The sequence below is a fragment of the Xenopus laevis genome, chromosome 4S, assembly GCF_017654675.1.
Source record: "Xenopus laevis strain J_2021 chromosome 4S, Xenopus_laevis_v10.1, whole genome shotgun sequence".
NCBI lineage: Eukaryota > Metazoa > Chordata > Amphibia > Anura > Pipidae > Xenopus > Xenopus laevis.
Window position 1 is genome coordinate 23,557,372 of NC_054378.1, and position 23,272 is coordinate 23,580,643.

At 41.2% G+C, this 23,272-nt stretch overlaps 2 protein-coding genes across 16 annotated transcripts in view; one reads left to right on the plus strand and one right to left on the minus strand.

Moving 5' to 3' along the window:
• LOC108702811 (phosphatidylinositol glycan anchor biosynthesis class U protein) overlaps positions 1–23,272 on the plus strand; it is a 149,474-nt gene that overhangs the window by 20,325 nt on the left and 105,877 nt on the right. For 9 of the 13 annotated variants that reach the window (XR_005960846.1, XR_005960840.1, XR_005960839.1 and 6 more), the window contains exons 2-6: positions 321–469; positions 1,761–2,186; positions 2,413–4,506; positions 4,903–5,030; positions 17,820–17,956. The gene's annotated coding sequence lies outside the window, so the exon portion shown is untranslated. Of the gene's footprint in view, positions 1–320; positions 470–1,760; positions 2,187–2,412; positions 4,579–4,902; positions 5,031–17,819; positions 17,957–23,272 lie in introns of those variants that run through there. The other 4 variants (XR_005960850.1, XR_005960849.1, XR_005960847.1 and 1 more) reach the window with 4 other exon arrangements.
• The window catches only part of LOC108702812 (1-phosphatidylinositol 4,5-bisphosphate phosphodiesterase gamma-1-like), a 51,826-nt gene continuing 46,349 nt past the window's right edge, over positions 17,796–23,272 (minus strand). For all 3 annotated transcript variants that reach the window (XM_041561067.1, XM_041561064.1, XM_041561065.1), the window contains one exon: positions 17,796–17,925. In XM_041561067.1, coding sequence (XP_041417001.1) covers positions 17,916–17,925 — 10 coding nt within the window. In that variant the 3' untranslated portion in view covers positions 17,796–17,915. The remainder of the gene's footprint in view (positions 17,926–23,272) is intronic.

Here is a 23,272-nt window from a genome sequence, read left to right on the forward strand (position 1 = left end):
GGTTTCTGCAATATGCAACATAAGAAAGTTCTCTGTTACTATATTTTATAGAACTCAGTTGTAAGTGGCTAAGAAGGCTTCAAAACCTGTTGCTACATACATTAAGGGGGTTTGTAAGGATAGATTGTAGTGGGCATATCTTAGCATACCATTTATATTCACTACAAATGCAATCAATGCAAAAATGCTGCCACACAAACAACTTATTGCTCTGTGGCCATATGTAACTAATATAGCTGATGCTTGATGTTATTTCCAAGTTAATAAACAGTTGCCTATTCTGTCCAGTTATTAAGGTTTCTACTTACCTCCCCAACTAGCATCTCGTATATTACAATGCCCAGAGACCACCAGTCGACAGATCTTGAGTATGGCTCCCTGGCGAGGACTTCTGGAGCCATGTAGCCAAAAGATCCTTTCAGGCTACTTGTTCGGCCTTCGTAGCCAATTCCTGAAAAAAACAGTTATTGTAAGTAAACTGATGATCAGTTGGGGCTTATTTATCTGTATCGACTCAGTTTAATAATGTTTAGTTTGATAATGAAACTGGGTGAAATATTGTCTGTGAAAAAAATGTTTTCAATATAGTCAGCCAAAAAATGTAATCCATAATAGCTGGAGTAAACAGATGTCTAAGGTAACAGCCAGAACACAAATCACTATGTTTTGTCTCTCTAACCTTTTAGGTAGTTGGCCACTAGTTGCTGGGCCACATTAGACACATACAGTAACTGTTCAGCTTTCTTTTCATCATTACGTGATACTAATCAATGGGGGATATGCCTAACAGTTGGCACCCTCCAGTGATTTCACCTTTTCTTTCCTCCTTTAATCTGCTCTGCTAAAGCATAACTTAGTAGGAAAAGTTCACTCTCACTTTCTCATAATATGAAAGTACAAATGTCAGTCACTTCATGAACCTCAATAACATTATATGAAACTGAACCTTTTTTTGATGTGTTAGTTTATTAGAATCCTTACCGTCTTTGCTCAGCCCAAAATCAGCCAATTTAACGTATCCGCTGCTGTCTAAGAGCAGGTTTTCCGGCTTGAGATCTCTGTGGTAAAACAACAGCAAAAGTTAGCAAAGTACAACATATCTGGGACACTGTGACAAAAGGGGAAATAATTAGTGATGTAACGTGAATAATACAATTAATTTTGTAAAATATAAGGATATTATAAGTCACTAAGTAGATCCATGGCCTTTTAAAAGCACAAGGCTGAAGTTCTCTTGCTCTTGTGGTCATGCTCTATAGGGGATATTAATATTGGCTTCTATTCATTTGTCTGATATGTTTAGCAGTATTGCTCCCTTACAATTTATATTGCAAAATGTTTCATATACATGAAAATAATAAATATACTTACCGGTGTATGATGTCATTTTCATGTAAATACGAAATGGCCATCAGCGTGCAAGCAGCATAGAACCTGCAAAGAGACTCCCATCATTAGGTTGTTGAATACATAGTCATATATTTGTTAGTGTATCTCTGTCTAAATATTATTGGCTCGCTGTAAGTCAAGAGACCCACTTACTATCATGGTATGTTCTGCATGCAGCTCCGCTTAAATAAATGTGTTATGTATTTCCAAATAATGTTTATTTCTTACATCCTCTTGCCTTTGTTAGATAAACAAGGAGCCAGACCCCATATACTACTTACTTTGTATGAATGGCACCCGCATGACTCTAGGTAAAGGTTAATTTGTACTTACATAGCTCTTGGTTGTTCAAATGCACCTTCCCTCTGCAGGTAACTCTTTAAGCAGCCGCCAGCAACGTACTCCATCAGAAAGAATAGATGGTATTCTGACTGGAAGGTGGCGTGGATATCCACAATGAAAGGGTGGTCAGCAACGGCGAAAGCAACCCGTTTCTCTAGCAAGATCCTGAATATTAAAAGCATTCATTGTCAAAACAAGGGACATGGGTAAGTAACAAAGCCAACCATGCTAAAATGATCATTTCCATAAACTGACCTTTCAATGCCCCTTGAGGAGGTGATGCTCTCCTTTTTCAAGATTTTCAGGGCATAGGATCTTTTGGTTGCCGCGTGTTCAACAAGGAGAACCTGGAATAAGAGAGAATCTCAGGAAATGCAGGAAGATACATGCAGAACATCCATACCCCTTTCAGAGAACTGCAAGAATCGATCCATACTTGCCCCCAGCATTGCAAGGTAACAGAACTAACTGTTTAGCTGATGTTCTTGCATGTGCCAATAGTCATCCTAATTATGGATTAAGTTTAATATTACCTTGGCAAATCCGCCCTCGCCTAGGAAACCACATTGGTTGAAATCTTGCAGTGTGTAGTTGGTCAACTGCAAAGCCCTGAAAAAGAAATACCCAAAGTGAAACTCATTTTTATTTCAAATGAAATGTTAATAGTATCATCATGTGCAGGTTGCATCTTACTGTGGGTCCTTTGTCACTGCCAGTGGACATCCTTCTGCTGCATCAGGTGGAGTTGGGCTGATGTTTTCTTCATCCACAGATCTCTCACTATAAGGAAAAGTAAGTTTGTTATTTTGCGTTTCTTTTTACCCTTAGCCGATTCATTCTCCATAATCCTCAATAGCACAGCACCCCATAGCCATAATTCATAGGTGGCTTTGTGCTACTGAATTATGTATTGTGTAATCTCCCAGCCAAAGTGCAGGTGCATATGACCATCTGTCCTCTTCTGTGCCAATCTAATACTTTACTTTAATAAGAAGAATAATCCCGTTATTGTGAAGATTTTATTTGATGAAAGTATGGGGTAGGGATTTAATCTGGTCTCTAATAAACTCCACAATATCCTCACCTCTCCGATGGCTCTTCAGGCACCTCGTCTACCTCTGGCACTGGTTCTTCAGTGGATTCATCATGTTGATGCTGCAAACAAGGGACAATTGTGCAATGAATGAATGTGGCAAAAAAGCAATGTTTATGTTCTGGCCAAGAAATGAATGGCATCAGTATAAAATACTCACTTGGAAAGGATCACTGGCAGGTTCTGAAACAACCTGAACCTCAGGTGCGCTGACCTCTTCTGCTGGGAGGTTTACACCAGTGTCACTAGCAGTCTCCACTGCTGCATCTAAAGAGACAGTAAATAAACATAGTGAATGAATTTTCAAATATAAAAACTTTCTTGAACCTAAGGCTTAAGGATGTTTTTTGATTTGGTAAGATGCTATTAATAATCAGTGGTTTGAAAAGTACATGCAAAAGCCATAAAATTCATCTATAGTTCTGTGGGGCTTAGTTTAATGTCCATGAAGGGGTAGTGGATGGGATGTTAGGATGACACACGTTACTCCATATAATGCCAATAGAAAAGAGGCTAGAGCCGCCTGTTGTGACTCACCTCGAACATGCTCTGCTTCCCTCCGAACTATCTCTTCATTGAGCTTGAGGAGAGAGGAGTAAAGGGCTTTCAGCCTCTTCTTACTGCTCTTCCTCAGCTCCTTCATCAGGGCTCTGGTCTTTCTGTCCTTGGTGGCATGGTACAGATTTTCGGCCCCTGCTGCTATCTTCATCTCTTTCTGGATGACTCTCACCAGCTCCTGCTTCATTTCTGAAAGAGAGACACCTACCTGGGGCTCACAAGCATCAAGAGACTGTTTGATGTCGACAGTCTATAGAGAATGGGAAACAATTAAGAAACAATGGTTAAGTGCTTGCAAATGATATTGAATATTGAACAATGATGTCACCCATTCCAATTAGAAGAAAAGAGTTTCCTCCTAATTTTTTGGAAGGGTTTTTTTTACAGTCAAATTCTCTCCCTGAATCAGTGGTACAGGCTGATACATTAGATAGCTTTAAAGGAGATGGAAAGTTAAAAAAAATAACCTCCCTCTTTCTCTTTGCCATTATCCCCCCTCCTGAAACGCTGCATTGAAAATTGCAATGGCCTTACAGTTTTGTGCACTTCCATTCCAAAATTTTTCTATAGTGTAAGCTTTGGCGAGACCATTTTCAAATTGCCTCCCTGCGCTTTGTCTCTAGTACGCAAGCGTCTCTTCCGTGACCCTGTGGTGTAACCAAACAAGCGCGCATATGTCGATACACAGTGATAAGCATTGGTGTCGCATCTATAGTGCATATTCTTTGAATAAGCCTGTAAGTGCCACAATATGTTTTACAGACCTGAACGCTGGGTATATTTGCGTGTCCTCTGTTCCTATGCTCGCTTCAAAGCTTCGCTTTGTTACCAGGCAAAGGGGAACATCAATCAAGGTGGAGTAAATGCAGGCAGGCAGAGAGAGAGAGTTTAGGGATGACGAATGGGCAGATCACGTGACCCAAAGTCATCTCTTCTCAGGAAGACGGGAGATCATAGTGCGATTGCGCAGGGCTACTCTTAGACGGATTGCGCATGCGTGTGCCCTGATTGGAAGGATTTATGGACTGGAGCAAAGACATCCGTTTCTGTGCAGCTTGCCACTTATTTGAAAAACGATTACAGCGCAAGAATGAACGAAAAACGGAATGAAGAAATGCTTGCTGGTAATAATATTTACATTTTATGGCCAACAATTAAAGCTTTATTTTATTTTAGACTTTCCTTCTTTAAGAAGGGGTTGGATGGCTTTTTAGCAAGTGAATGAAACAGGGTTATGGGAGATAGCTCATAGTTGATCCAGGAACTAGACCAATCACCATTTTGGTGTCAGGAAGGAATTGTTTCCCCCTCTGAGGCTTCAAATGGGGTTTTTTGCCTTCCTCTGGATCAACTGGCGAAAAAAGTCAAAAGGTTGAACTTGATGGATGTGTGTCTTTTTTCAACCTAACTTACTATGAAACATGATATTTGTCATGAACATCAGAAAAAACTGTTTGTCAAATGGGTTTATGAAATATTTATTATAATCTGAGGAATTTTCATTTCTATCTGTTGGTAAGGTCTCTAATCGTCAGGCATAAAGCGACAGCTTGATATTTCCATCTGCCTTACCTCAGAATGCCGGTGCCGACGCAAGATGTTAGAATGTCCGGCACCCATCTTGACACTCCTGTATGAGAAAAAAAAGGTTGGTATAAGTGGCTGCTTCAGTGGAGATAAAGAATACAACTGTTTGTAGCTGCTGGTAAACTTCAAGCTCAAGACAGGCACCTCTCTGTAACCTCACTGCTACACATCTGAGCCGGTAGGGAAAGGGAAGTTGATATGGGCAAAGTAGTCATTTTATGACATTTTCACACTTCTTATCCCCATTGGTTTAAACCAGTACTAGTATTATTTCTTTTCAGCCCATCTATTTATGTACTAATTTTATTTCCAAACTGGTGTGTGGTTGTTATGGTAATTAAACTATAGCAACTAAACAGCAACTGCAAAAGTCTTTGAGTGGCCAAACAAAACATTTCAACTCTTCCTTTTTCCTGTTTAAATTTTTCCTTATTCTCATTTATAATTACACATTGTAATAATGCCACCTACGTGGCCAGTTAGTGTTATTTGGGGTATGTGCTTATTTGCTGCAGGTTTACCCCTAGAATTGTGTAAAGCAAACTAAGTCCTGCCCTGGTGTCTCTAAGCCCCTGGCTCACAAATATATGGGAATATTGAATAATGTCTGGATCTAAAACTATATTGAGCAACATGGCAATGTCTACAGCCAAGAGTGATACCTTACACATATTATAAGGGGGAAAAATGCTGCCAAAAAAGGTAGTTAGAATTGTATTGGATAATGTCATGATCTTGGCTGGCTTGTGATAAGACTACAGATCCCATCATGCATTGAGATTAATTTGTCCTATTAATGCAGAGATCGCTGCATAAACCCAATGTGCCTGCTTCCCATAACCAGCTGTGCTATGATTCGTGCTCCTGCACCATAACACAATAATTCCTAATGCTATGCATTTGTTTCTTCTGCCATTTGCTACTTTTGTTTCTATTGCAGCCCTTTCTTATATACAGTAGAACCCCCATTTTACATTTTTCAGGGAACCAGAAAAAAATTATGTAAAATCAAGTAAAATGTAAAATCAGGGAAATGTATTATGCATAAAATACAGGTGGGACCACACAATAACAATGTAAAATAAGGGAAAACTTAAAATCAGGGCATTTAAAGTGGGGGTTCTACTGTATCATCCACACTAGTGCTGATGCTAGTGACAGTTGCTTTTAACAGTTGCTTTTGACAGTTGGTAGGATGAGTGGGACCCTAGACGTCAAATCACAGTTGGCATTTAGAACTAAAGAGAGGCTTAATAAAAGTTCAAAAGTAGCAATAAATATACAAGGAACATGAAATACACATTGCCTTAGAGTTACAAATCATAGGGGATGCTGGGAATTGTAGTTCAGCTGTATATAGAGAAGCACAGGTTTAGCTTTAGGGTCAGTAAGGTTTTGCTAGCAGTTACACAAGAAGGTTGAGCTTGATGGACATGTGTCTTTTTTCAGCCTCATCTACTTTGTAAAACATTTTACAGAAGGAAAATGCAGGATCCTTACTTTCCTCCAGATGATCCTCAATGGGTTGGGCAAGTTGTTGTTATCCTTCTGCCTTTGATGTAAAATTAAAAAAATGGTCTTCTTCAAGTTGCTGACAATTCGATGAAAAACTCAAAAATCTCGAAAAATCGCAAATTGCTTTATGGAGAGAGAAAAATAGAGAGGAGAAGTAGTGAGCTGAGCCCTCTCTGCCATATATATCTGTATATACTGGGTTTTCCCTTTCACTATTCCAATTCCCAATTGTACTGCACTACTGAATATGCTTGCCCCTCTATAAATAACCAGTCACACAAATCAGTAGCAGATTTAATAGAATGAAGCTGATTAGGAGAGATACAAAATGTTGGGGCAATCAAGGACCCTGGACACCCCTGCCACCCAAGTGTGGGTCCTGGTTACCAAATGCACATGTAGGGGGGACTTTACAGAGTAATAGCTAAAAACCCTTTTTGGGTGTGGGTGATAGACATAGAAATGAATTGTTGTGATTGGGATTCTTATGTTGGCCACACACAGGCAGGCATACATACAACAGCAGGCAATGGGGGTCAATTTTGAGAGCTTTGGTACCAGGGGTAGTTTTGGGTGGTTTGTCCTCACTCCCCTAAGCTTCCATAAATCATGTGGGGCAAACCATCCCTAATTCCCCTTTTGTAATATGTAATCTCCCCCCCCCAGATTCGGTAGTAGTTCCACTTACCTCTGAATCCTGAACGGAAATAACTGCCATCCATACCTGAGCCCTCAAGTTAACTTCCCTGGCAACTTTCATCCAATCAGAGCTTCCCTGGGAGTGATGTCATACTGAGCTAAGTCATGGCACCTCAGTCACTGGCAGCCAATCACTTGCTCAGGTACATATGTGACATGTGACCAGTCAAACTTGTGCTTAATGAAACAGAATCAACCCCAAACCTAAGCAGCTTTAGAACCAGGGTCATCATCAAAACTCATGGGGCCCCTGACTAGACTCCCCAATCTCCACTGATGGTTGTCCTGCTTAGATCTCCTCTGTCTGGTGACCCACCAGCTGTTAACTGAACTACAACTCAGCTACTGCTTGTCACAGGGAATGCTGGGACTTGTAGTCTGGCAATGGCTGGACAACTACAAGTATCAACACCAAGTGAGCCAGAAGTATTCTATTAGGAATTAGATTTTTTATTTGACAGCTCTGTATGTTTGACTTTTAATAGGCTTCATGTTGCTAAAGGCTCTCACCTCCTAGCAACCAGATAATGGCTTATAATAGTCATAGCTAGACATAGTATCCTTGGAAGTTTGCATGTTTCCAGTTTATATGCAGCTGTGATCACATGGCTAGAGACTGGGATTAGACTTGCAGCGACTGCATTTGCATTTTGATTCTCAGAGTCACTGGCCCCCAGTTTCCCTCAGTGCACTCTCGTGTCTATATTTAGGGCTGTTGGTATTTGATGGGATGTACACTGGGTCCTCTTTTCTCCTGGGACTCCCGAGGGTCTGTTTCCTTATTAACCCCCCTGCCAGTAACATACAGCTTTGGGGTAATGGCACAGAGGGTGGTTCTGTATCAGCCAATCACATGTGAGCTACATGTGACACAGAACCAAGGCCACAATCATATCTCATGGGGTCCCTGATTGGACTTCCCCCATTCCTACCCATGATGGCCTTGCTGAGATCTCCCTGGTGGCCTGCCAGCCGTGAAATGAGCTACACCTCAGCTGCTGGTTATTATAAAGAATGTTGGGAATGGTAGTTTAGCAATGGCCAGTGAGACACAGCTATAAAATCACTGAGGCAGATAGAAGTATTCTATTGGGAAAATATTTTTTTAGTTGACTACAGATCTTCATTTCACTTTAATAGTTCTCTGGTTTCTAAGGTCTCTCTCCCTAGCAACCAGGCAGTGGTTGAAAATATTGTTTATTTCAATACACACGTGAAGAGCTGAATCATCAGATATACAAGCAGAAACAATAGAATTCTACCTGTATCTGACGATTCAGCACTAACGATGGCCGATGTATGGGTACCTTCAAAGGCACCGGATCAAAATTTTTACCGCCCAGCCCAATTGTTGTCTCCTTTCCCACCATACACGTACAGAATATCATACAAACATTTTTTCTTATGTAATTATATGTGCGTCTATGGCCACCTTTACTCTTCTGGCTTCCGCCTCCAACAGCCTCTATTTATAGGAGTATGCATATCCTGCCCCCTTTTGTGATGTCAGAGATGGGTGGGTTGGGTGCGATTCTGTAAATAAAGGGGCCATGCTGGGTTGGGTTGGTTTAGGGTCGGGTTGGTTTAGGGTCGGGTGTGGGTTGACTTTTTGTCGACCTGCACATCACTAATGTGGAATGAAAAGCATCAGATTCACATCCTTGGTTTAAATCCCCTTTAGTGGGAAATGAATGCTCTAGCAATATATATGGCCTTAAATGTCAGTAATATTACACCCCGCTCTTTATAATTTTAATAACTTCCAACATTTTGAATACCAGAAATCCAAATATTTTAGGCCATGTCCTGATTCTCCGTGGTCATGCTGAGTTTAAACCAGACCTTACCCCTAAGTAATTAAAGGATTTCTGCCCTCTAGCCAATGTCTTGTTTTTTTCTTTCTACCAGGCCTATGATTTGTCCAGCCATTCCGGCTGTTGAATAAAAACCCCAGACAAGGGGCCTCTCAAATGGATTTTCTGATTTGCAGCATGTGTACCCAGGCTGCAGTTGCCTATTGGTTCAACAATGAGAAGAGAGAGATTGGAGATAAATATCTGGAGAGATTTTTGGAGATGTTGCCATAGCAACCAGTCAGATCTTTGCTTATAGGTGGCTGCTTAAATCTAATTGCTGATTGGTTGCCATGGGCAACATATCCAGAAATATCTCCAGATATTAATCTCCAATGTTAGTAAACATGCCCCAATGTTTAATATGTAGAAAGCCTATTCCTATCCTAAGTAAAGAATTGCAATAGATACATCTTGTACAGATAAGGAGAGATTAAAGGGGCTACAAAACCACCAAAAAGATGGTAAAACAAGTCAACCTCATAACATTTTGTGGGTCTGATAATTGGCGGTGGGGCCCAGTAATATCTAGTTACTCCACTGCGTATAAAGATTAAAATAATGGAGGAAGATAGGCTTTGCTTGGAATATAATGTACAGTATATACAGTATGTATGTGTGTGTATATATCAGATGGAGATACAGTATGTATTTCAATGAAGAGACCTCTTATAAAGTTTGTTGGAGGAACCTCATGGAATACAGGTCAAAATTCAAGATCTCAAGGAAGGTCTTCAAAACGCAATCTGACAGCCCAAATTGGAGGTTTATATGTTTTTCAGGTGTTTGGGAAGACAGGAAAGCTTTCACCAGAGCCTGAACACAGATAGGACATTATATGAACCAAAGAAGCTCATAGTCTCAGATGTACCACATGGGGAAGGGGAGCTCACCTAGGTCCTTTAATTGTACCTGTACAAAGGAGATGGTTGATACATCTAGCTCAAATTTTCTTCAGATTAAAGAGAGTCAAGAGTGGCCACTGAAGCACCACAGATTTAAAGACAAAGATCCTAGGAAATTATGTAATATTCTGATACACAACAAAACTACAAATTATAAAAAAAATTTAAGCCATTTGTCAGTTAACTCCAACTATAGATTTTGTTGCAATGTTATTGTTTTGCAAAATACTTACTTTAAGGTTAACACACTTTAAATTTGATATTCAGGGAAAGGGGGTTATGGGCATGCAGTAAGCTGTGCCTTTGTACCTTACTTGTAAATCACCTTATCCCCTTTTCTAACACCGCGTCCCAGTGTACAGAAAGTTCCTAAAGTGAACCCTTATTTGCCATTTCTTTCAGTCATGTTGGTGTCCGGTACTCCACATCCTTTATAAAAAAAAATGGGTGTGGTCTGGTAACATTTTCATAGGTGCATTGTGTCCCCTTTTCTTTTTCAGAAGCCTGGGAACCCTGACATAATTACTCTGTATGAGAGACATTAAAGAGTTAGTTTACCTTTATATTCCCTTTTACTATAACGTAGAGTGTCATATTCTAAAACAATTTGCAATTGGTTTTTATTTTTTATTATTTGGTTATTTCGGTTTTTATTTAGCTGCTTTCATGTCTGCAATTTCAGCAATAAGGTTGCTGGGGTCCAAATTACCATAGCAACCTGTAGAAAATATTTTCTCTTTTAAATAATTTGTGTAAGTTCTATGGTCAACAAACACCAATCACAAAGGTGATATTTAAGTATATATAATGTGTAAAAATGCGTTACAGATGATTCATACAAATTATTTAGCCAGTAAAATGCTCTTTTGACATCCTACCAAAATAAACGTCTATATTAATATGATGTGTAAAATCTGTATATGCCGTTTTTTTGGACGCTGGTGCATTTTTGCCGGCGTCCAAAAAACTGACACCGGCATGGTTTCACAAATATCTGGCCATTTTGCGAATTTTGCTGGAAATTTGTAAATTTTTCAGCAAAACGCCCCAAATTCGCCCATCACTAGTCAATGGGAAAAGTCCCAAATATTTTTTTGATCTGCACTGGGTTTCGTGCAATAATCCAAAGTTTTCAGGTGGAAATTCTGAAAAATTCGTAAGTGACCCCCATTTGAAATCTGGAAAGAGTCAGAAGAAAAAGGCAAATAATTCAAAAACTATAAACAAGAAATAATGAAAACCAATTGAAAAGTTGTTTAGATTTAGCCATTCTACAACATACTAAAGGTTAACTTAAAGGTGAAGCACCCTTTTAAGTCCAATTAGAGATTGTTTGCAATGTTCATGTCTGCAAAATACTTACTTTATGATGAATGTATTATTTAAAGGCAAATTCAGCCATTCACATAAGGGGATTCTGGGCAGTAAAATCAGATTATACCCAATTACTGGATTTAATTGAGGTTGATATTTTTTTTTTGACAACCCAACTTTGAAATGAGAGATGGAGGTATTGAATTGATTACACATTTCATGAGTGCCATGAGGAAACTTATATCGGATACAGAAAGAAATCCACAACTTTCTCTAATATAATTATGATTCCCTTGCATAAATTGGCCAGAAAATGCTACAGAGCACTTTAAAAACTCTTGTGCAGGAGCACCCCAATAAATTTTTGCTGCATAACGTTTTTCATGTCCCTGAATATTTATTCTTCTATTTATAAAAGTATATATATAGTATTTTTAGAATATTGTGTTAGGTTCAGTTGACATATAAATATGTTGTACATTATTATAAGGTGCAATGTACGTTACAGGATTACTCAATCCAAATAACATGGGTTTCTGTGTGCTAACAATTAGTTTCACTGCTGCAAATTCAAATACTAATCCATGAGCAGAAAGCAATCCTCAGCGCCTCTGCAAGATATATTTATTGAGAGAAGGTACTTAAAAAGCACAATGGGAAAGCAATCAGCACAGGCATCAGGCATAGTTTGTAACATGGGGTGAGGTGAAGTATGCTATGCCCGATGTATCTCACCTGCCCAGAAGCAAAGAGGATTTATGCTGTTGAAAATTAAAACTGCATGGTCACCTCTCAGAATTGGACACAATAACCTCTCTTTAATTATGACTATTGTATAGAGAGTACTGGGTGTCGATTGTGGGCAACTACTGTTGGCTAATGGAACTATCTACATGTGGCCAGCATAAACTGACAGGGGTGCAGAAGTTTTTGGATCAAGGATGAAGGAAATGATTCAGTCTATATACCAGACAGTCTTTTAGAATGTCCCTAAAACAGTCCCCTAGTGTGATATTACTCAAATAGAGTGCATGCTGGCTAAAGGTGGCCATAAACGGGCAGATTTAAGCTGCCGATTTGGCTCCTTTATACCGATTTGGCAGCTAATCTGCCCGTGTATGGGGCCCTCCAATGTACCTGGCACCCAACACCAGAACAAATGCCAAGCACCCTGGTCTGGGCTCGTGCTTCACCTGTAGTGTGACCGCCTTTGGCCTCGGGAGGAGCCCTCAGCTACTTGGATGCCACCAGGACTTAAACGAGAGGTGCAAGGCTAGAGGTTCTGGATAGGCAGAGGGGCACGACTGTTAGCGAGAGTCTTTGGGCAGAAGGTCGTAGTACAAGGCGTTAGGCAATAGAGAAGTCAGATCAGGCTGGGTTGAGGCAGGCAGAGAATAAGCTTAGTCAGGCAGGCAAGGGTCAAACCGGAATATCAATCAGAAAGGATTAGGCAGGAGAGGTAGTGGTTATTCAGGCAAGGGTCAGGATCCAGAGGTCAGAATAGTCAATGAGACAGGCAGAGGTCACAACAGGAATCAAAACAGGTTCAGACAGATTTAGCTTAAAGCTCAGAAGCACCAGGAACAAATCCTATAACGGGCATAGATTCTACACATGAATGTCCCTTTTAAACATTTGAATTTCGCGCCAATTGCGCGCTGACGTCATGAAGCCAGTGCACATGCGCCTTTAATTAGAAGAGATCCGCAGCGCACGCGCCTTAGAGAGGATCACTATGAGGAGGAAAACTGCGTGGCGGGCATCCCCGCCAAGGGGGCGGCAGGCGTCCCTGCAGTCCCCCCACTAGACCACCAGGGTGAGTCGCCCTTATTACAGTACCCATCCGACTGATATATGGGCAAATATCATCCAGCTCTCGATCAAGCAGCTTTGACTTTCCGGTTGGATCAAGGATCGCATTAACTAGCTCCGATGGCTCCTATTCCCCCTGTTGTAATCCGATCATTTGGTCCTACGGCCAACGATCAGATTAAGCGTGATATCCCTCACTTAAGGTGAGCATATCAGGGAAAAGATCCATTTGTCTAGTGACCTTGTCAAACGAGCAGATCTTCTAGTGTAAGCTTAAGTAAATCTTGTACAATCCATATCAGCTACTTATACTCACTAAAGTAATTATGTCATTCAGACTTTCCCAAGTTTGGATACCAGAGTAAATGTTTCAGCGGACATTTATTGGGTGGATTGCCCCTCAATTTTTGGAGAGGACTGTTTTAATAAATTCGCCCACAGCCCCCAGGTTAGGGGGACGACAATCAGACTTTTCCTTTGCATGAAGCATCCCCCAAACTTGGCAGACCTCTCATTTTAATCAATTAACTTTCTGTTGGAACAAAGTTCCTAAGGTACTTTTCTAATTACATTATCTGAGATCCTTAGTGGTGAGTTTTTTGTTTTTTAAAGGTGAACCACCCTTTTAAGATGGCCATATGAGGGATGATAAAAGCTGGTGATCCCATACAAACAAAGTGAGCAGCTTACTGGCCTGTGTATGAGGCCAAATCAGCCAGTATCTATCAAACAGGCTTGAATATTTCATAGGCTGCTTTTTCAGCATCTTCCCTCCACAGACCTACTTATTACCCTATTATTATCTGATCATTTCTCCAGAGGACAAATCACCTCATCCAAATTTGACCTGGTGTATTGGTGGCCAAACTGGATACAAATACTCTCTCAATTAGATGCCTATATTGTTTAAAGTTGTGTATCTACGGTGGAATGGGGTAATGGGACTTGCCCTTGGCTTAAACTTTTTGGGGATCCTGTCTAATACCATAATGGCCACCTTTCAACATGCACACTAGAATGAGGCTTCTATAGATAGCCGAGCATGTTGCACATAGACACTATGGCAGCAGACCATCCTGATACTGATATCCTGCTTCCTGATGTCAGTCACCTGGTCAGACTAAAGGTCCCCATAGACGCAAAGATTTCTCTTGCCGAACGACCGATTTTAGCGAAGTCCGACCAATCCTTCGAAATTATCGTGCGGTTAGTGGGATTCGAACGATCCAACATCTTATGATTTTTCGGCCGACATCTGTCAGGAAATTGATCGGCAGGTTAAAAAATCTTTGTCAGTCCCAGTGCAATCTATCTATGTTTGCAGGGCCAAGAATCAACAAATACAGGTAGGCAAAATTCTATAAATTCTATATTCATGTATAATCACTAATATGGAAACTGGAGCAACCAGTACCCTGTTTGGGTGCATTTGCCTGGTTATTCCAGGCTCCCAACTAGGGGCACTAGTTTAGGGCAAACCCATTTTGGAGAAAAAAGGGAGGGTGCAATTGCAGAACAAAAAGCATTGAAGTATCAATAACTACTGCTTCTTGTTTGTTCTCTCCTTCCTTATGTAAGTTGTGTGATGTTTGCCAGTAGCACTGCCAGAGAGCAGGTAATTGGATGGTATTAGCATGCACAGATTGCCGCCATACTTGCTTTGGCTGCCAGTGATCGTTGACCTGGCTGTGGGTTTTCTGTGGGCTTGGAACTGCACTTGCACCAAATAATTTTTCCATGTCCCATGTTTCAGTATCTGGGTCTTGACTGGGATTTATACACTCATATTTTTATAGTACAGCCTGTTTTATTTTCATAAGGAGGAAAATGTACAATCAAGGCAAAGATGAGTTTTGGGTTCATGGAACTACGCAAAACAAATTGCATGCAAAAAAATATGAAATTTAAAATTGAGGTTCAATTAGTGGGATAACTAGAAGTTACTGGGTTATTATTTCATAATATATTCACATAAGAATAACTAGTGCATGTTATAAGCTGATGTATACTCTACAGGATTACTTAGTGCAAATACACAGGTTTTTGTGCTCTAATCATTAGTTCTGCTCTGCAGTATACACAAAGTAATTTACCATGAGCAGAAAACAATGCTTGGTGCCACTCTAAGTCATATTTGTTGAAAGAGGAGAACACAATTGGAAAGTATTATTTTCACACATCAGGTATTTTATGTATCATGATGAGGGGTGCAGAACCTGTGCCAGCAAAGAGCAAGCCTGATGCACCTTACCAAACAGGGGTTATTTAGCAGACACAGCGTAGAATGTAAAGTGGTCCACAATCCACCATGTTTTTCTTTGTGCTCTGCTCATAGAATTGCTGCAGGTCTCTGTATTCATTCACACATGCAGAGTAGGCACAGTCCACAAGGGGGCCCTGTATTTGCTCACCTGCCCTATAGCAAGTGGTAAGAACAGGGCTGCTTTGCACCTGCCAGTGCTACGGTCTGCACTCAATTTTTCTTGAACGCAAGGTCCAGAGCCAACGGACTGTGGACAGAAGTGCTTTTTTAATAAACACTATGGTGTATGGTATATTTATCAAAGAGTGAAGTTAATAGTGAAGTTCCACCACTAGAGTGAAATTCCGCCACCCTCCATTCATTTCTATGGGATTTTTATAGGCGTATTTATCAAAGGGTGAACTTTCACCCATTGATAAATACGCCTTTCAAAATCCCATAGAAATGAATTGAGAGCTGCTGAATTTCACTCTAGTGGCGGAACGTCACTCTTAAAAGATAAATTTACCCCTATAATTTGTGCTTTTGTGCTCCTACACTTTTGTCTGTGGTCTGGGTAACTTACTAACATGAAAGGTGTATAATTATGATTTTTACACTAAGGGTCTATTTGAGAAGGAGCTAGTCAGTGGTGTATAACTACAGAGAAAGCAGACTCTGCAGGAGCAGGGGTCTGTTCCATTGCAGGGAGGGCCATCTTTGAATTTTTGAATGTCCTGGGTTTTTTCGGAGTGCAGGTATCCAGCAGTTTCACCCGGATGAAGTGGGGGCTTGGAAAAAATTGTGGGGGGCACTGGCCCCCAAACTTATATTACTGGAGACTGTGTTTGCTGATACAGTAGACCAAGGACATGTGGACACACCAACCATATCCCTCTTTTATATTGGATCATTGTCCCACTGGGCCTCTTAGGGCCACCCAGATATCTCCTGCATATATGACCCACCTGTCTAGGCCCAACGACTCTTACCAAGGTTAAATAAGTTCTATGTGGTAGCAACAATGAAGTCGGAGGAGTCCAAAATGTGGTTTCCAAAGGGTTAAGAGGCTCAAAGATGAGATTCAGGCAAATGTCAAGGCAGACAGCAAACAGCAAAGTCAGGAATAAAGCAGAAGCTCCCAATAAGACCTATATTCTGGCATTGAATTTGGGTCTTCTGCATCTTTTTATTTAAAAATTTCACTCCAAAACAAGACATGATGATGTTACTATGTGGTGCATCAGCATAATGTTGCAGCTATGAGTGCTGACATCTGGGATACACCAGGAAGAACTTGTGACACCATCCACTGCCAAAATTTAAGAAAGGTTTGAAGGGAATTCTCCTTGGCTGGGAGCCACTGTGAGATACTCTGGTAATCTAGACTAGGGTTGCCAGCTTTCCCCGCAGGTAACTTCGGGTGGGACCATGACGTAACAGTGCAGATTGATGATGTAGCGGGGTGAGTCAAAGGCATGTCGGGCAATTATATCAGGGCCAGGGCTATGATGTGGTGGTCAGCGATTGGTCTCTGTAATCCTGTCACTGGACAGGTGGCACCCCTACTTCAGACTATCCAGGTCCATATTGGATAGTCTGTTTTTTAAAATGTCCCTGAAAAAAATACCCACTGTGATTTATTTATATTATAGACTGGCAAATTTTGTAATTTACTACATTTTATCACATATGGATTAATTTTTGCCCAAACTCCCAGGTGCAATTTCCAGTTTAATGGCCTCTGATGACCATAAAACTCCATGTTCCCGATCAATAGCCATGGTTCTGATTTTGCTTCCAAAGAAAGTCTTGTTTATTTTTTTTCGCCATATGGCGTATGTGTAGTGTAAATAGTTCATGCAGAGTCTTTCCAACAGAAGAGTATACACCATTGTGTCATCTCTGGGGTCCTCTCATGAACAGAGTTAATCTGTTAATCTACCCAAAAACAAGGTCAGACAATGGGCCCAAAAGAAATGGTGTCATTTGCCATCCCTAAAGTTGACCTTGTGTGAGTCTCTACAACATTTATAGATGAAAGCAACACTCTGGTACCACCTGTCAGTGCAGTATTAGAGAATGTGGTTCTGTCATTGTCTCACCTCAACCTGCTGTGTTTTTCTGTGCATCATGGCTTCATCGTCACTGTATGTCATCCACTACTCTTCACAGACGGGCAAAAAAAGCGGCCAGACTGTTCTCAGGTCTCTTTGGTATGAATCTCATGTTTATGGGAGGTACTCTGGTTACCGGCGTGGCACTGAGTAACAATGCTGTGCCAGACGGAGACTCACAAATCTTCCTTTGCATCCATATGTTGTTTAGCTCAATTTGGTCGCTCTGCCATCTACTGTATGTCCGTAAGATTAATTATGCTGCACTTCACCAGGACCACCATGCAGGAGCTCTATGGCTAAAAGGTTATTTAGGAGAAAATACCCTGAAATACTCAGTTGTTATTCACCTTCACCATCTCTACATCTGCTTCTCTGTCAATATTTCCACAGCCTCCTTTGCCCTTTTTGAGATATGCAGCATCCTGCTGTCCATCTTTAAGATTGGCCACGTCGTGTTACTGCTGCACTGCCAATTTCCAATGGATATCATCTACAACTGCATGGAAATACTATTTGTCAGTGTCCAGGTAATAAGCAGAGGTTCCTAAAATAACGTGTAACTAACAGTCATTAACTGCATATATTATAATAAAATAGTTTATGCCATGCATTCTGTCACAGATCCTATCTGATACTCAGTTTAAGCAACACTTCTGCCTTACTTTATTGCTGAGATTCTAGCTATCTTCATAACAGATCATTGTGGCACAGATCCTATCTGATACCCATTGTAAGCAACAGTCCTGTCCTGCTTTATGGCTGAGATCTAGCTATCTTTATATTAGTGTTTTAAAGGAGAAGGAAAGGTTAAAACTAAGTAAGCCTTATCAGAAAGGCCCACCTAAATAAACCAGTAAACCCTCAAAGTAGTGCTGCTGTCAAAAGAAACACTGCATTTCTTTCTATTGTGTACACATGGGCTTCTGTATCAGACTTCCTGTCTTCATCTTAAACCACCTTGCCCCGGATGTGAGCATGCTCAGTTTGCACCTCCCCCCTTCTCTGCTGTAATCTGAGCTCAGAGCTATAAGTGAGCAAGGAGAGACTCAGGCAGGAAGTGATGTCACACCAAGCTAATACTGCAGCTGCTATCTTAAACAAACAGAGAGCTTCTAGAGCTTTTTACTCAGGTATGGTAAAGCATTCTACATAAAAAATATAGCATTCTAGCTTGCACTATTGAAGATAATCTATTGGCAATAAAATGCCTCTGTGGCTTTCCTTCTCCTTTAATACTACAATATGACAGGAAGTGACTTACAGAAAAGATTATTTTAGAAATCACAAACTCATCTCACTTTCCACTGTTTGTGCCCTTTGGAAGATAGTTCCATCTTTGTGGTATTTGCTTTGCTTTATGGCAGCTTTGTAACCTGGCACTTAACACTTTTTAAGCAAACTAACCTTTGACAAGCTGCACATTATCAAGATATGCTATTGGACAAATAAAACATATTTTACAATTCTGTTAATTTGAGCCACTATATGCTAACATGTAACATTAATGATATTTATTTTTAAATAAATACTATTTATGGCAGATGTTCTGCTACTACATTTATAAGCTAAATTACACAGGAGATTCAGTAGGATGGTGCCAAATTGCCATAATTGCATCCTATAAGTCGCATGTAGTTGCATGAGTCCAAACAGGGGCAGATTAATGCACAGGCTACCCTATGCTATAGCCTAGGGGCTCAGTGTGATCAAGGGCCCATTTCTATTTTTTTTCCTTTTAAAATGTATTTTTGTTTTCTCTGATTAATGGGAAAATATATATTGTTATATTTAACGAAGAACTATTTCTTATATAACCTTAACATAATAATTATCTCAATAAAAAGCATTAAATATGAGGGTGATTTAGACAAGATGTTTGTAGACAGTGTCTTAAGATCATCAGCTAAAGGTCTACTGGTAGATCCTGATCTAACTTTTGGGCACCCCTGGCCTAGATGCATGCAGATCCAGTGACGCAACTGGCGCATGCCAAACCCAACCTTGCGTAGAGAGCTGAAGTGCACATGTGCCTGGATCTGCATGCATCTGGACCCAGCAGTAACCTAGAAGCCAGCCCTGTGTGGATGTATCCTATGAATTTTGTGGTCACAGCCTCATTGCACCCCTGCCTAATGGTTTTAAAAATTAGTGGTGAGCACAACTTTCCCTTGTTTTTTATAGTTTATACAGGAGCAGTGGCCAGCACCATGTTGTAGCTCCCACCCTTCCCAGATATAGTCAGGTGGTGGGCAATAAAAGGGCAACCATGCTTCTAAACTAAGGTCTGTTGGGCTTAATTGGATCAGAAACTGGCTGCAGGATCGGGTACAGAGGGTGTTTGTTAATGCTACATTCTCTACTTACTGGTTCTTAGTGGGGGTCCCTCAGGGCTCAGTATTGGGTCCACTTTTATTTAACTTGGTCATTAGGGGAGGGTATTGTAAGTAATGTATCAGTGTTTGCAGATGACACAAAACTATCCAGCCCAATTAATTCCATCCAGGATGTGGCACTTGCAACAGAAACTTAACAAACTGGCAATCTGGGCAGCTAAATGGCAAATGAGTCAATGTTGATAAATGTAAAGTCATGCACCTGGGATGTAAAAATATCCAAGCCACTTATACCCTTAATGGGACTGCACTAGGCAAATCCATAATGGAAAAGGACTTTGGAGTCCTTGTAGATAATAAAGTTGGCTAAGGTCTTGAGCTGTATTAAAAGGGGCATTGATTCACGGCAGGAAGGGGTCATTCTTCCATTTTATATAGCACTGGTAAGGCCCCATCTAGAATATGCCGTACAGTTTTGGTCTCCATCACTCAAACAGGACATTATTGAATTAGAGAGGGTACAGAGAAGGGCAACTAAGCTGGTAAAAGGTATGGAAAATCATAGCTATGAGGAAAAAATTGGCAAGTTGGGGATATTCACGCTGGAGAAGAGGAGCTTAAGGGGTGATATGATAACTATGTATAAATATATAAGGGGATCATATAATAATCTCTCTAATGCTTTATTTACCAGTAGGTCTTTCAAACTGACACAAGGTCACCATTCAGATTAGAAGAAAAGAGGTTCCTCATAAATAATCAGAAGGTTTTTTTTACAGTGAGCTGTGAAGATGTGGAATTCTCTCCCTGAATCAGTAGTACAGGCTGATACATTAGATAGCTTTAAGAAGGGGTTGGATGGGGGGGGGCGTGGCTGAATGGCTGGGTGAACAGACGCACATTCCTATAGCTCCTCGCACCGGGACCCGGGAACCCTGCTTAACTGCTTTGAAAAGCTGGGAATATGGGCAAATCGACTAAAATAACTAATACTCCACTCAGCCAAAAGACCCCGGCGCCCAAAAAGGCAAAATAAATAGCGGATTTCTTCGAAAAGCAGCCAGATACCTCCGTGCATGAGACCAATATGGCGGAGGAAAGCGAGGCCTTATCGCAAGGTGCGTCACCTCAAAGAACAGTCGTAGCAGCGGGAGGGCTACCGGAGATAATAGCCGCATTGCCTACGAAAGAGGACCTTCTCCAGCTCCTGGAGAGTATTAAGTCCTCTCAACGTACTGAAACTGAGATTATTAAAACGGAAATCTCCACGCTTGCCACGCGACTTCTCACAATTGAAGCGCGCCAAACGGAGATAGACTCTAATCTTACCCGACACGAGTCAGCCATTTCAACGCAAGCTAGGCAAATCTATCTGCTTCGGAGAGGCTTAGAGGACGCAGAGAACTGCAGTAGACGGAACAACGTCCGGATAAGGGGTATACCGGAAGATATACAAATTGCCGAAGCCAAGCAACTACTCATAGAGCTGTTCAACACTCTACTGGGCCGGGACAAAGATCAAGACCAGTTTCATAGAGTGGCTGGAGGGAGGCCGGACAAACCTCGTGATATCCTATGCTGTATCCACAAATTCACCACTAAGGAGCAGATCCTGTCTAAAGCAAGGGAGATCAAAAATTTGAGAATTGAAGAGGACAGCATTGAATTGTACCAAGACCTAGCACTGACTACCATCACGCAAAGACAGCTGCTGCGGGAGACTACAGGCAAACTACGGGAACGTAATATCCAATACAAATGGGGTTTCCCATTCGCCCTGATAGCCCGTCATAATGGCAAGAATTTCATCATGAAAGAACCGGGCGATGGGGAACAATTCTTTCGCGGTCTCGGCGTTCCACCATCCGACCTCTCCGATTGGGCGAGATATGTGTACGGCCCCTCACCAAAAGATCCCCAGCACGATCCGGTTCAGCAGGGATAACTTCCACTGATGTTGTGCGGCCAACCTTTTCCACATACAGCAACAACCGTTGGGTAATATTTCTATGTTTAAGTGGCCATTTCGGCCCTGATATGTCAATAGCTTTGCTGAACCTGATTCAGTGTTCTAACTGTTCATAACCCGAGGCCTGCATTTAAAATATATACGCCTCTGCATATGGAGGCGACTATACTATGGAGTGCTCGGATGTTTACCTACTATCTCCCTGGATCTGGGACCTTCCCTCCTCCTCCCTCTCCCATGGTTTGTTGGAATCTTTTATTGTTTTGCAGAACATTTTCATGCTCCAATTACGTACGCTTGGCCATTTCCATTTTTTCTGTCCACGGTCATCATAAACTGGAGCACAAGTCTGTTAGAGTATCATTTGATGACTGCCATGAATGAATACATACGCACAGTATAACTGTTCATGCCCAAAGGCCTGCTTTTAAATTGTACACGCCTCCACACATTGAGGCATCTATATTATGGCACGCCCAGATGCTTACCTACTATTTCCCTGATCGGGGTCCTTCCCCTCTCCTCCCCCCCCTTTTTTTTTTTCTCTTCCTCCTCGTTGCGTGACCTGCCAAGGGGCACCACTTGGATTATTGGAGTCTTCTATTGTTGTACAGAACATTTCCAAGTTACCACTGCATATGATTGGCAATACTCATTTTTCGTGTCCAAGGTCATCATGGACTAGAGCGCAAGACTGCTTGGTGGAGCTTCATTAGATGACTACCGTAAATAAATACATCCAGCCAGTAATGCCATGGACAACAATGTTTTTGATGATTTTTTCAACTGTGAATCAGCCTGTATAATACCTTCCTTTACAGGTGCACGAAGGCTATCCCTTTCCTATTTATGTACGAATACCGTACGTTGTAATGGGGGTAGTAAGCAATGTTGTTGACCTGCCTATCACTTCTCTTTCATTTACTTGTAGTGTAACTAAACAGGAAACAGAGAACGAAGGAGATGGGATTGACATTCAACAACATGACAGGGCTAAATTATACTTCCATTTCCAGAATCTATTTTCTGATCTAGCACAATGTCAAATGTTTTGGTGATGGGGTGACCTTGCTGATATGTCCGTGGCTCTCAGCTGCCCTAGGGCGGAAGAACGAGTTAATGTAGGGGCAATTAGGAAGGGGGGATGGGGAGGACGGAGGAGAAGAGCAGTGGAGAAGGGGGAAAGAGAAAGTAGAGAAGGGATGATGTCTCAATACTTTTATGCAATTGTACATGTTTATGGCAGTCTCGCCTTTCAGTTAAGTTGGGACAATGCTGGAGACTCGGACATGTCAGAAATGGTCATATGGCAGATGTTGTCATTTATTGTGCTGTAACAATTTTGTAATGCATGATTTTCTAGACAGATTGTTAAAGGGAGGAGTAGGGTTAGTAGAGAAGTAGTTAGATAAGAAGGGAGGAACAGTAACCTAACCTGATGTAATGACCTTTCCTGGTTTGACTTGAGGGCCCATCTTAGGAAAGGTGACCGGGCCCCGGGGGCGAGGTTATCGCTCAGGACACCTACCACACACCACTTT